The sequence below is a fragment of the Thalassophryne amazonica genome, chromosome 5, assembly GCF_902500255.1.
Source record: "Thalassophryne amazonica chromosome 5, fThaAma1.1, whole genome shotgun sequence".
NCBI classification, from domain to species: Eukaryota; Metazoa; Chordata; class Actinopteri; order Batrachoidiformes; family Batrachoididae; genus Thalassophryne; species Thalassophryne amazonica.
Genome location: NC_047107.1, coordinates 18,892,521 through 18,907,672, shown reverse-complemented (window position 1 = coordinate 18,907,672; position 15,152 = coordinate 18,892,521). Strand labels below are relative to the sequence as shown.

The 15,152-nt window shown below is 40.7% G+C and overlaps 1 protein-coding gene across 1 annotated transcript in view; it reads left to right on the top strand.

The window, feature by feature from the left end:
* The window catches only part of si:dkeyp-14d3.1 (transmembrane protein 132C), an 807,657-nt gene that overhangs the window by 519,068 nt on the left and 273,437 nt on the right, over window positions 1-15,152 (top strand). Inside the window, exon 3 of the mRNA XM_034169759.1 lies at window positions 5,026-5,212. Within this exon, the coding sequence (XP_034025650.1) occupies window positions 5,026-5,212 (187 nt within the window). The remainder of the gene's footprint in view (window positions 1-5,025; window positions 5,213-15,152) is intronic.

The following is a 15,152-nucleotide window of genomic DNA, read 5'->3' as shown; positions in this document are numbered from 1 at the left end:
AAACTGCAGGATTGTCTTACAGACATAAAGACATGGATGACCTCTAATTTCCTGCTTTTAAACTCAGATAAAACTGAAGTTATTGTACTTGGCCCCACAAATCTTAGAAACATGGTGTCTAACCAGATCCTTACTCTGGATGGCATTGCCCTGACCTCTAGTAATACTGTGAGAAATCTTGGAGTCATTTTTGATCAGGATATGTCATTCAATGCGCATATTAAACAAATATGTAGGACTGCTTTTTTGCATTTGCGCAATATCTCTAAAATTAGAAAGGTCTTGTCTCAGAGTGATGCTGAAAAACTAATTCATGCATTTATTTCCTCTAGGCTGGACTATTGTAATTCATTATTATCAGGTTGTCCTAAAAGTTCCCTGAAAAGCCTTCAGTTAATTCAAAATGCTGCAGCTAGAGTACTGACGGGGACTAGAAGGAGAGAGCATATCTCACCCATATTGGCCTCTCTTCATTGGCTTCCTGTTAATTCTAGAATAGAATTTAAAATTCTTCTTCTTACTTATAAGGTTTTGAATAATCAGGTCCCATCTTATCTTAGGGACCTCATAGTACCATATCACCCCAATAGAGTGCTTCGCTCTCAGACTGCAGGCTTACTTGTAGTTCCTAAGGTTTGTAAGAGTAGAATGGGAGGCAGAGCCTTCAGCTTTCAGGCTCCTCTCCTCTGGAACCAGCTCCCAATTCGGATCAGGGAGACAGACACCCTCTCTACTTTTAAGATTAGGCTTAAAACTTTCCTTTTTGCTCAAGCTTATAGTTAGGGTTGGATCAGGTGACCCTGAACCATCCCTTAGTTATGCTGCTATAGACTTAGACTGCTGGGGGGTTCCCATGATGCACTGAGTGTTTCTTTCTCTTTTTGCTCTGTATGCACCACTCTGCATTTAATCATTAGTGATTGATCTCTGCTCCCCTCCACAGCATGTCTTTTCCCTGGTTCTCTCCCTCTGCCCCAACCAGTCCCAGCAGAAGACTGCCCCTCCCTGAGCCTGGTTCTGCTGGAGGTTTCTTCCTGTTAAAAGGGAGTTTTTCCTTCCCACTGTCGCCAAGTGCTTGCTCACAGGGGGTTGTTTTGACAGTTGGGTTTTTTCTGTAATTATTGTATGGCTTTGCCTTGCAATATGAAGCGCCTTGGGGCAACTGTTTGTTGTGATTTGGCGCTATATAAATGAAATTGATTTGTTTTGATTTGATAACACACTTCCTCTGTACATGGTTTGCCAGCTGCACAGTGGCAAACAGGAAAGAACTCCAGAGGATTAGCAAAATGGCAGAAAATATGACTGGGTGCCCTCTCACTACACCTTCATGGCTCTTGCTGTCTCAGGAGAGTCAACACTATCCTAAAGGACTCATCCCACCCTGGACACTGTTTGAGCTGTTACCATCAGGCAGACAGTACAGGGCCATTAAAGCAAGTACAAATCAAATGAAAAACAGTTTCTACCCAACTGCTGTTAGCGCTTTGGATGCCACTGAAATATAATAGCCATGTCACATACCACACTGGGAATAAATGCAGTATACACTTCTCTTTCTTCTTTTTTTTTTTTTTTTTGCATATAATTTTGCAACTATGTCCTTATAACTTTTTTTTCTTTTTTGTAACTTGCGCTCCGAACATACCTTTTGGAATGCTGTCAGAGTGCCTGGCATCTGAAGAGGGTGGAGCCTCAATGTAGACTCCCAGACCAGGTGTTAGTGTAAAAGAAGTCATCTTTATTCCAGGCTTATGTTTGGTGCACAGGTTATCACTCAGTGGAGCAAAGGTACACACACGGCTAGGCAAACATGGAGTCATAGTCAAGCAGTGCTCAGTGACACGAGCAAACACAGACATCAGGGATGAGGCAAAAGGCATGGTCAAAAATACAAAGCAGGATCAAAAAACATGGCAAGGGAAATCAGGAGTGTGAAGAGAGCTGGTAAGTGCATGGAGACAACAAACTGGCAGAGGTGTGGTAGCTAGAGGAGTTTAAACAGACTGGTGTTACCAAGGTGCACATGCATGTGAATGATCTAGAAAACGGGTGTGGCTGGAGGACAAACATGATACATGGTGCAAGATAGTGAGGAATGACGACACAAGGTGAAGTGATGAAAAAGACAACGACACGTGAACAGGTGCCAAGAGCGTGAGTGAATAGAAACACAATGCAGAAAGAATCAAAGTGAAAGATAAAGATGCAATTAGCAGGTGCAGGGGTGTAGCATGAAAAGGAACAAATGGAATGAAGAATATAGAGAATGCACAAAATCAAAACCCGAGGACAGAATACAATACAACTGTAAAACAATCTGAGTATGAACACGAGAACTGAAAAACAAACCATCAGATAATAAATAAAGATGAAAAAGATGAAGATAAACTTTATTGATCTCAAAAACTACATGGAAACAGTGCTGAGAACAATAAGAAAATAAACACTACGACAAAACTAAACTGTAACTGACTAAGAAACAAACTCTAAGTAAAATGGAGACCAAGTGATAAACAAAACCCAACATTAAAGCACAACAGATAATTACAGAAATGAGAAGGGCAAAATAAACAAATAACTAAATGATAAACAAAGAAAACATCAACTGACTAAACAAAACAAGAACCGAACTGAACCATGGGCAAAGTATGAAAAGTAACAAAAAGTGACAAAGCAACAAAACAGAGAACAAACAAGTGACAAAAAACAGCTAATAAATCACAGCTGGGGCAGATGAAGGGCAAAAGAAAGGGGGAAAAATTAAACCATAACCCAGATCAGGGCCAAATCCTGACATCTTTTTTCTTTCTCTTACATTTTATGTTTATTTTCTTTTAAGCCTTTTAAGACCTTTTAAGTCTGCTTGTGGTTTACATTTGCACTGAAAAGGTTTGCACCTTACTTTTCTTTGTAGTTGTTACAATGACAATAAAGAGTCTGAATCTAAAAATGAAGGTACTGTGTATACCAACATCTGTAAAACCTAAATGGGTAATAGCTTTGTTAAATCTCTTAAATTAAAGTTCAGCATCTACACCATAAGTGCGTCTTGGTTGTTTCATTTCACATCCATTGTGGTGGGGTACAGAAGCAAAATAATAATAAAAATGACTTGTGGACCTGACTGGAAATAACACATATCACAGTAGAGTGGACTGTTGGCCTTGACAGAGGTCTGTGCTCTCTGATTGCCCTTCTTGTTCCATATATAACAAAAATATAAACGCAACACTTTTGGTTTTGCTCCCATTTTGTATGAGATGAACTCAAAGATCTAAAACTTTTTCCACATATACAATATCACCATTTCTCTCAAATATTGTTCACAAACCAGTCTAAATCTGTGATAGTGAGCACTTCTCCTTTGCTGAGATAATCCATCCCACCTCACAGGTGTGCCATATCCAGATGCTGATTAGACACCATGATTAGTGCACAGGTGTGCCTTAGACTGCCCACAATAAAAGGCCACTCTGAAAGGTGCAGTTTTGTCACACAGCACAATGCCACAGATGTCGCAAGATTTGAAGGAGCGTGCAATTGGCATGCTGACAGCAGGAATGTCAACCAGAACTGTTGCTCGTGTATTGAATGTTCATTTCTCTACCATAAGCCGTCTCCAAAGGCGTTTCAGAGAATTTGGCAGTACATCCAACCAGCCTCACAACCGCAGACCACGTGTAACCACACCAGCCCAGGACCTCCACATCCAGCATGTTCACCTCCAAGATCATCTGAGACCAGCCACTCGGACAGCTGCTGGAACAATCGGTTTGCATAACCAAAGAATTTCTGCACAAACTGTCAGAAACTGTCTCAGGGAAGCTCATCTGCATGCTCGTCGTCCTCATCGGGGTCTCAACCTGACTCCAGTTCGTCGTCGTAACCGATTTGAGTGGGCAAATGCTCACATTCACTGCCGTTTGGCACGTTGGAGAGGTGTTCTCTTCACGGATGATGCGAAGGAGATGTGTTGCACTGCATGAGGCAAATGGTGGTCACACCAGATACTGACTGGTATCCCCCCCCAATAAAACAAAACTGCACCTTTCAGAGTGGCCTTTTATTGTGGGCAGTCTAAGGCACACCTGTGCACTAATCATGGTGTCTAATCAGCATCTTGGTATGGCACACCTGTGAGGTGGGATGGATTATCTCAGCAAAGGAGAAGTGCTCACTATCATAGATTTAGACTGGTTTGTGCACAGTATTTGAGGGAAATGGTGATATTGTGTATGTGGAAAAAGTTTTAGATCGTTGAGTTAATCTCATACAAAATGGGAGCAAAACCAAAAGTGTTGCGTTTATATTTTTGTTGAGTATATATTGTAAGTTCAGAGTTCCTGTCTTTCTCCAGTTCTTTCCTCTCCATTCGGAATTTTTGCTGTTTTGTGCTGTGTACCACAGACACATTCTTGAAATTTATTGGCTCTGAGTGCCACCATTTGACACACATGATATGGTCAACAGATCTTACAGTGATTCCCATCAACTCCGGCTGCTACAAAAAAACTGACCTTTCCTGCCTGTTGGCTATATTTAAACGGCAAGCACCAGAGACTTATGGTGCCATGAGAAATTTTATGATCAACATTTTACATTTGTATGATTTAATTCAACCATGTCATATATTGCACTAAGGCATTCTGTATATTTGCATGGTACAACAGCAAACAAGGGCACTGATGAAAAACCTGACTATCAACACAGGTAGCAGGGGTGATGATTGCTGAAGCACTCTTATGAACGTAATATGTTCTGTTTGAAGTGCACATTACCAACAGAAACATAATACAGCAATAGACAAAGGGAATTATCTTATTACACATAGAGGAGGACTGGTGAAAGAATCAAACTGAAAGGGACCTGACATTTTGAAGAAAATTAGTTGATAAAATGTCTTAGATAGGTGCCAAAGACATTTATCAGCCTTTACCACTGACAGTACAAGTTTGTGAATAAAACATACTCGCAGGTGCACAATTGCACATGTCCACTGACTGTCTTTGTGAACTCTGGCAGGTCTGAGATGGGTGTTCAGCGAGTGCTCCAGGTGGATCTGAAAATGGAAACTATGTCAGAGCTGCAGGGCAGTCGCTGGATGGCCTGGCAGGTAGAGTACCCAGCCAGCCACGCCACCACACCAGAGGCCGAGACTGAGATCCGTCTGGCACAGGAGGACCTTGCAGGCATTGTGCCACTGGCTATGGTGAGTGACACCTCCTTCAGTCAAAACTCAAAACAGAAGGCCGTACTCAGGCTATTCCTTGCTTTGAAGATGCAGCCTGTTTTACACATTTATAAATACAAACTTAATCATGTGGAGTGACGGCATGAAGCAGACAATCAAATGTGCTTAGTCTGTTCAGGGGTACGGCATGGAATAGTAGCTCAGGCAAATGTTCTGGATCTGAACTCAAGTGGCTTGTTCTAGGGGGTTCTTATGTTTTTGGTGATCCTGCGGTATCTTAACACAACACATTCAGGTGCAATGCTGCTTTAAAATACCCCAAAAGTGTTAACAGGTTTCTGTTTGAAAATGTTTCTGTTTCTCCCTCAGCCCCAACCAGTCCCAGCAGAAGACTGCCCCTCCCTGAGCCTGGTTCTGCTGGAGGTTTCTTCCTGTTAAAAGGGAGTTTTTCCTTCCCACTGTAGCCAAGTGCTTGCTCACAGGGGGTCGTTTTGACCGTTGGGGTTTTACATCATTATTGTATGGCCTTGCCTTACAATATAAAGCGCCTTGGGGCAACTGTTTGTTGTGATTTGGCGCTATATAAAAAAAAAATTGATTGATTGATTGATTGATTGAAATGTGAGCCATGTTATAAGAGAGTGCATTCTGTTTGGGGTGAAGGTATTCACAAGTGAATTCAGCCGGGACCCAAGCCAGGTCACATGTCATTAACTTCAACTAACACTATTTCTTGCATCTCTTTGTGTCACCACAGGATTCCTGAGTGAACCTAAGTGGTTTTGTCATAATTAGCACAGAGGAAATATCTTTTTAATCCTTTTGTGGCCCAGTGCCACCAACCATCCCACATTGGGTGGGACAGTTCCAGTATGTACACCCATGTCCTGCTTCCCGCATGGGTGTGTGTGGGTCACACATTTGTCCTGCATTTGTGTGGGTCTGGGCATGCCCCCGAACCCCCCTAGTTGTGCTTCGTGCTTTTGGCGCTGACGGGCACGCGTGTGTGTCCCACATTGGTAAGTTCAATTGTTAGCAGATATGGTGACCTCATATTTTTCAGTAGTGTGTAGTAAATATCAATATGCCCTACCAAATGGTTGAGTTGAACACTAACGCATTAAGGGGTGAGGTACCATAGATCGAAGCATTTTCAGCTGAAGCTGAAAACAAAAATCAAATGAGTAATTCAGACTGTTCCGCTCTGGGTGGAACAATCTGCATTACTCTGCTTTGGAGACAGATTGGGGCAGCATCTGATGTTTTATGGACACTGTACCGGACTACTGTGGTGAAGCTGGAGCTCTCAATTTACCAGTCACCTTACACTCCTATCACCTATGGACATGAGCTTTGTGCAATGACTGAAAGAATAAGGTCCCGGGTACAAACAACAGAAATAAGGTTCCTCCATCAGGTATCTGGGCTTACATTCCTGGACAGAGTGAGAAGCTCAGCTATGTGGGAGGGACTCGGAGTAGAGCTGCTGTCTCTTCTCATCGAAACGACCCAGCTGAGGTGTTATGGGCATCAGTTGAGGATGTCCTCTGGTTGACTCCATAGATAGGTTTTCCAGGCATATCCAACTGGGAAGAGGCACTGGGGAAGACCCAGGACATGCTGGAGGGATTATATTTCCCAGTTGGCTTGGGAACACCTCAGGATCCCCGGGGAAGATGACCAGGACTTGGCAGAAGATAATGATGTGTGAGCTGAGCTGCTTTGTCTGCTGCCACCATGACCCGGACCCAGATAAGCTTCAGAAAATAAATGAAGATTGTTCTGCTACATTTTATTTGGTTGAACAGCCACACATTGATTCAAAAGAAAAAAAATCCAAATATGTAAATTAATGGAAATGTGCGAGTAATTAATAGTATGGAAGTGCAAATTAAAAACAACATTCAAGACAGCTCATAAACTTTAATATGAAGCGCTATTAAATTAAAAAAGCTCAACAGCATTACAGCTGAGACACGGCTGTTCTGATTTCACTTCACACTGTACTGTTCTGTCGTCTGTATTCTCCTCTGTGCCTCAGTCAGATTGTCTGAACTGTTGCTCCTTAATACAGTCTGTGTGACTGGTGATAGTTGCTGGCATTTGTAGATGATCATTTTGTTTTAGATTGTATATTCGTGTTTAAGTTGTTATGTGTGGTCTCCAAAACATGTTGTTGGACATTAATGTGGGGCTCCTGTGTAACTTTGGGTCACTGTTCTTCAACCCAGGCAAACCTGTGCTTTAATTTGCCCCTGGGTGTGGTTACTGAAGGCATACAGTCCTTTCTACGCTTTATTGGGTGTATATGCATGCGTGTATGGCTTCGTTAAATAAGCTTTGAATTATTTGTTAATGTTTATCAGGTTTTCATCATTTTTAATGCTTTTGTGATGCATTAAATGTGCATTTGCACAGTACTGTATATGCATGTTAAGATATTTGCATACACAGCATTTTGTTGTTTTGCTAAAATCCCTGACATGGAAATCCTACAAAATATAAGACATAGCCTTCATCAACCCAAACAACTTTCATTTTCATCCTCAGTCATCTGCCAGACAGATATATTCAGGCACCTGTAACTCCCAGTGGGCCTGTGACGGAGCCCAGTGGCTGGTTCTGGCCTGAAGCGGAGCCGGGAGCTCTGTGTCTCCCTCAGCGATCTGCAGCTACACGGCTGTGTGGATTAACAATGTTCCCTAAAAGATCCTCACAAGGGGAGATGTTTTCACACGTCTGTTCAGCGCTGTTTCTGATTTACATGAACACCGAGGTGAGAAAAAAAAGCCCAAATTTTCTTTTTACTACAAAGAAAAACATGTTCCTATATCAGCTCTGATTAGCGAAACAAAGATTGCTTTCATTTCTATTTTGGTGCTTGTGATCTGCATGACACACAACTGACTGCTGTGTCAATGTTATTCTCTGCCTGTAGCTCTGCAGATGATAGATGCCTGCAGGTGGCTGTTTCTGGGTTCAGACAAATGTAGGAAGGTATCCTCACCCACCGATCACTTCTCAGGATAATTGAAGCTTGTGCAGCAATCGTAAGAGTTCGTTGCTTCACATCCTTTTCATTTATCAACAGCCTGCTTTCTCACTCAAGGAATACAAAAGTATGCTCCCATACCTTCCTCTGGAGGTGAAGAATCTAAGCATGGTTTGTAAGATCATTTGGTAAAAGATCGACTTGAGATTGTTAGAACAAAATTTTACAAAGAATGTTGTTTTTTTTTTTTAACCCCATCTGACTTAAATAGGCCAGACTTTAAAATTTGATATTTTGTTGATTTGTTTTTAATGAATTTACCGATTCTTCCAGTTAATTCTTTGAGTGCACACTAATCCAAGATCTCTAGTTGACACTGAATGATGACTGAAATAATTTTGCTTATTTTGTTTTTGTAACTTCTTTGTACTCCTCCTTATAGTCAGTCATATGTCTTACTTGGCATCTTGTCCTTTTGAGATCAGGAGACTGGGAAGAGCTTATTGAGTCATGAGATTTGTTAGGTTCTTTTATAATGGTGGGATCCCCGAAAAGAATTAGACAGGAAATGGATTTCAAAGTTTAGATGTTGTATTGTAAAGAGTTGTTAGGCTGATACAGAGTTATCTCAGCGCTAGGATCTTGAACAAAGAACCACCTGGAACAAAGAACCCAGATTTTTCTCCTTCACTACCTTTTGTTCCTTCAGGCTAAGCCACCATGGGCAGTCATGGTGCCCATGGGCAGTCCTTAACCTGGCTTGAATCAGTATCTATTTGAGATGGCTGCAAAGTGTAGTGAAAATAGGTGGCTGTCTGTCTGTGGTGCGGTCATGGTTGTAATATAAAAATCTTATAGTGTGTGTTTATGTATATGGTGTAGTGTCACGCAATAAAACAGAGTGTTCCATCATGCTTATTGGTTTTATCAATTAAACATCTATAAAAAGATCAGATGGTTTTATCAATTAGACAGGTGTGAAAGGATCTGATAGTTTTACCAAATACAAGGACATTTTGCACGTCAGGCATTTTGAAAAAAGATAGGTTAAGATCAGATAGTTACAAAGACATTTTGGATGTGCGTCAGCCATTTTGTGTTATGCATCATGGAACACTCTTACAGATTGCTGGACAAATGTGTTTCAAAGTGTCAGTGTGTTTGCAGGAGAACAATGATCCAAGTCTTCAGGGTCCTGGTGCTTCCTGTGTTACCGTATGGTTTTGACGCTGAATGGTAACCAGTGACCAAAGGCGATGACTAGATGTCTTTACTGTACTAGGACTAATAGTAGTATTACTAGTACCCCTTGGGCATTTCTGGAATGACGCTGTGTCAAATGAGCAGTTACTTTGGGAAATTCAGACAAGGAGTATCAATTGTACGGTGAGGGAATGCCATGTCTTGGATGTGTGGCACATTTCTTTGGGCATGACCCAGCAGTTCCCTCAATGTTGAAGACTTCAGCAGGATACCAATGTTTCACCTGGCTGTGCCACATAGATGGCTATTTTCCAGAGCTGGGGATGGACTGGTTGTCTGGCTGGTTGCTTTCCATGACCCAAGGCAGTTCCATTGTATGGCAGATGCAGCAACATGCAGAACAGCACCAGCACATGCTCCCAGACTTGACTTAACTTAATTTGATATGTCTTAGAATGCACCAGAAACCTGTTGAAGATTGGTCACATTGACCTGCTTTTTTTTTGGAGAAACAGGTCAACATGGTCAGTAACAATGTTAACCCAATAGCACCTGAACTGACCAAGAGATGTTCATCATTTTGATGTCAGTGATACATCAAATGATGAACCATAAGACCACTGAAAATTGGCAACCTTCACCTATTCTTTTTGGGGAAAAAGATCAACTTGGGGTGTTCATCATAGTCATGTCAGTAATGGCAGTGATGCATGTTTGGGTAGAAAAGAAGCCCTGCCGACAGTACACTTTTTCTGAGGAACGTATTGAAGAAGCTTCAACTGGCAGAGACACTGTGTCACAATAAATCCAGTATTAAAAGGAATTAGCTGCATTGAAACCAATTCTGTATTTTCTTGAATTGCTTAACACTTTTGTATTAGTACTAGCATTTCTTACTTTTTTGTAAAATACAAAAACTGCAACAGTACTTGATTTTCTGTTCCAATATGCTAGTTCTGAGTCCTCATTTGCACAAAGGAATCTGGGCTTTTGTTTCATCAAGGTCAACATGCTTGGGTTAATTCAGTTTTCACAGGGAGTCAGACCTTTAAACTTCTGAAGTAAAAGTGTTGAATGTGTATAATACATCATGAAGATGCCTAGTAACCTGAGTTTGGACAAAAACCAAATTACAAAAAAACAATCACACATTCCAACCTACACAGAAAAAGAAAAACTCAGTGCAGCTGTAAGTACTTAAAGGTGTTCACTGGTGTAACACTGTATCTTTGTTGCCACGACAGAAAAGAGAGCAAAATTCTGCAGTGCGCTGAAGTTATACCAAGACCGCTCTGACCTAACCTAGATACATGCCTGTCCGTTATACTATTTGAGGGCGAGACCTTCCACGCCCACAGGCTAGGCTCTTAACATTGTATCTTTACACCATCAGAACATCTGTTTGTAGCAATTTTCTGGGTCAGGCAGTCTTGCCAGTTTAGCGGCTTTGTCGCTAAATTTAGTGACTATTCAAACCCCTCTAGCGACTTTTTTTTTTTTTTTCAAAAAATAACCAACAAGAAATCTAGCCATGTTTGTAGCAATTTTCTGGGTCAGGCAGTCTTGCCAATTTAATGGCTTTGTTGCTAAATTTAGTGACTATTCAAACCCCTGTATGGACTTTTTTTATTCCAAAAAGTGACCAACAAGAAATCTAGCCACTTTTCCTGGTGTTATTCGAGATTTTTGGAATGTGAAGGCACATACAGTGAGGAAAATAAGTATTTGAGCACCCTGCGGTTTTGCAAGTTCTCCCACTTAGAAATCATGGAGGGGTCTGAAATTTTCATCTTAGGTGCATGTCCACTGTGAGAGACATAATCTATATAAAAAAAAAAAATCCGGAAATCACAATGTATGATTTTTTTTAATAATTTATTTGTATGTTAATGCTTCAAATAAGTATTTGAACACCTATCAACCAGCAAGAATTCTGGCTCACACAGACCTGTTAATTTTTATTTAAGAAGCCCTCTTATTCTGCACTCTTTACCTGTATTAATTGCACCTGTTTGAACTTGTTACCTGTATAACAGACACCTGTTCACACACTCAGTCAATCACACTCCAACCTGTCCACCATAGCCAAGACCAAAGAGCTGTCTAAGGACACCAGGGACAAAACTGTAGACCTGCACAAGGCTGGGATGGACTACAGGACAACAGGCAAGCAGCTTGGTAGAAGACAACAACTGTTATGATTATTTATTAGAAAGTGGAAGAAACACAAGATGACTGTCAATCTCCCTCGGTCTGGGATTCCATGCAAGAGCTCACTTTGTGGGGTAAGGATGAATCTGAGAAAGCTCAGAACGACACAGGAGGACCTGGTCAATGACCTGAAGAAAGCTGTGACCACAGTCACAAAGATTACATTAGTAACACATGATGCTGTCATGATTTAAAATCCTGCAGGGCAGCAAGGTCCCCCTGCTCAAGCCAGCACATGTCCAGGCCCGTTTGAAGTTCACCAGTGACCATCTGGATGATCCAGAGGAGGCATGGGACAAGGTCATGTGGTCAGATGAGACCAGAATAGAGCTTTTTGGAACCATCTCCACTTACCATGTTTAGAGGATGAGAACAACCCCAAGAAAACCATCCCAATCATGAAGCATGGGGTGGAAACATCATACTCTGGGGGTGCTCTTCTGCAAAGGGGACAGGACGACTGCACCGTATTGAAGGGAGGATGGATGGGGTCATGTATTGCGAGATTATGGCAACCAACCTCCTTCCCTCAGTAAGAGCACTGACGATGGGTCATGGCTGGGTCTTCCAGCATGACAGTGACCCTAAACACACAGCCAGGGCAACTAAGGAGGGGCTCTGTAAGAAGCATTTCAAGGTCCTGGAGTGGCCTGGCCAGTCTCCAGACCTGAACTCAATAGAAAATCTTTGGCGGGAGCTGAAACTCCAAACCTGAAAGATCTAGAGAAGATCTGTATGGAGGATTGGACCAAAATCCCTGTTGCTGTGTGTGCAAACCTGGTGAAAAACTACAGGAAATGTTTTACCTCTGTAATTGCAAGCAAAGGCTACTGTACCAAATATTAACATTGATTTTCACAGGTGTTGAAATACTTATTTGCAGCAGCAACATACAAATAAATTATAAAAAAAAAAAAAATCATACATTGTGATTTTCAGATTTTTTTTTTGTTTGTTTTTTTAGATTATGTCTCTCACAGTGGACATGCACCTAAGATGAAAATTTCAAACCCGTCCATGATTTCTAAGTGGGAGAACTTGCAAAATCGCAGGGTGTTCAAATACTTATTTTCCTCACTGTATTTCTCCTCAGTGAGCAGCGTGTGCTGCTGTGGGACTGGTCCGTTCCCCCGGCCCAAAGCACTCACAGGAGACGGCCTGCCTCCTCGACTCATACGGAAAAGGAGGCAGACAACCAGCAGCTAGTTACACCATTACATTGGCTGAGAGCTCTTTGTACTGAGCTCTTCTGATGGGCTCACACAAATGCAAGACAGGCTGGTTCCTGCCTCCGTCTCTGTAACTGTGTGTTTATTTTTTGCTACATAAAGTTTTATTCATAAATTGTTTTTAGCCCAAGTGTTAAGTGTTTTTCACAGACACTCAAAATTAAAGCCAAACAGCAAAAATAATGAATAAATGCCTCAAGTGCCTGGTGTTCCAGTCACAGTTGTTGACATTTTGACAGATTTTTTTCTTCCTCAAAAAGAAATCACTGCTCTAAATACCAGACTTAAGAAAACTAAAGTAGAAAAACAAAACAAAACAAGGGACTCTGCTAGAGGGTGCTTTTGGGTCACTTTTCCGTGTTCCATGGGTGAATAAAAAGTCTGCAGGTCAGAGAGCCTTCTCATACCGTGCCCCTGTCTTGTGGAATGGTCTCATTCAGATTCTGTGAAGACTTTTAAAAACAGACTAAAGACACATCTTTTTACTCAGTGCTATGGTTAGAATGTTGTGCTAGCATCTTTTTTTAACTCTTAAGTGTTTACTTTTCTATTGTGCTTTTCTGAACTTGTAATTGTGCTTCTTGATCTTTTAATTTTATTTTACATTGTTTTTTTAAACTGCTTTGTGTGGGGTACCTTGAGGCGACATTATAAACTGAATAAATTGAATTGAAATTGAATTGAATTGAAATTCCAAGCCCAAGATTCAACAGAAGGAATTTCATTTGTAGTCCTAAACATATGTACTGTACTTCTGAACATAACATATTTTTCAGTAGTAGGTTTTGGTACGGGTGAACCGGGCAGCTGCCTGGTTTAGCATTTATAGGGGGCAGCACCATGGGTACGAACACTTTAAAAAAAAAAAAACATCTGTGCCGCAAAACGGTTTTCTTGCCCCTGCAGCTGTTGGCGCCCTTGCTTGCTGAGAAGAACGGTACACAGAATCATTGTGAGAAAGGGGAGAGGCTCGTTGGAGACCGTTCACCTCTGGGTTTCTCTAATTGAATGAAGGGACAAGGGAGGGTGGTTAGTGGGCTGAAATCATTTACACCTCGACTTTCTTTAATTAACGTACATCTCATTCACAATATTATAAATACAGGACTATAATTCCTGCATGTTTTTTTCTGAAATATGTGAAATGGCTAATAAAAATAGGTGATACAAAACGATTATGTGGACACCCAGGTGAAATGGTTTAGTCTTGACTTTTGGTTGTGAGTGTGTGTGTGTGTGTGTGTGGGGGGGGGGGGGGGGTCTGTTGATTGTGGGGTGCCAAATTAGCAGAGTTGGACAGAAAATGGTCAAAGCCATCAGGTGCCCAGTTTAGAAAAAGAAGAGGACAAACGAGCAAAGGATAAATGAATGGAAATGTGTTCTCTCTGTATTATTACTGTGCCCATGTCATGAAAGAAGGGCTAATGTTATTTGGTCGTGTAACACGTGTGTTAGCCTTCTTGCTATGATACTTGCTAAGTTGGTATGCTTATACAACAATAATTCAGTCTTAACGCAACAAAAATGAGATCTAATTTCATCATAAAACTGTACTCAGATTGGTCAGACAAATTGTCAGGCTTTTAAAAATTATTATTTTACACACTGCTAAATGGCATAAACTGGATATTGTCAGAGGGATGCACTAATAATGATAATAATAATAATAATAATAATAATAATAATTATTATTATTATTATTATTATTATTATTATTATACTTGTAATTATTATAATTATTATTATTATTATTTATGAGAATTTGTGAGGTAAAAATGGCTGAAGGTGAGTTACAAGTAAATAAGATAATTCTTTAACTAGTGCAAACAAATTTCTGTCATTTCTGGGTGGATATTTTATGAGAGAAATGTCAAATAAGCAGAAATGTGTGTAAAATGAACACATTTCAATAAGAGAATGACTCATGCTTGCAACAAAACTGTTACAAGTTCATTTATTATTTATAGCCATCATTTGGGTTAACATTAACATTGGGTCCTGTAATTAGCCAAGAGAATTTTCATATCTGTAGGTAGTTTCAAAGATGAACATTTGCGATTTGCTACATCTCTGTTTAATGACAAGGCACAGTTTAACCAGTCATAAATAAAAGTGTGTCAAGCATAGAGTTCGAGGGACTAATGAAGGAGCTAATTGTTCCTCCCTGAAGAACAGATTAATAAAGTGTCTAATGACAGACATTTAGCAAGCAAGAGCATGTTTATTCAAATTTACAATTCATGGATGTTTTGTATAAGAGTTGTATTGTAGCCTGCAGTCTTTTGATGTCAATTTCAATTGCAATTTCAGGGACACTTCTAAA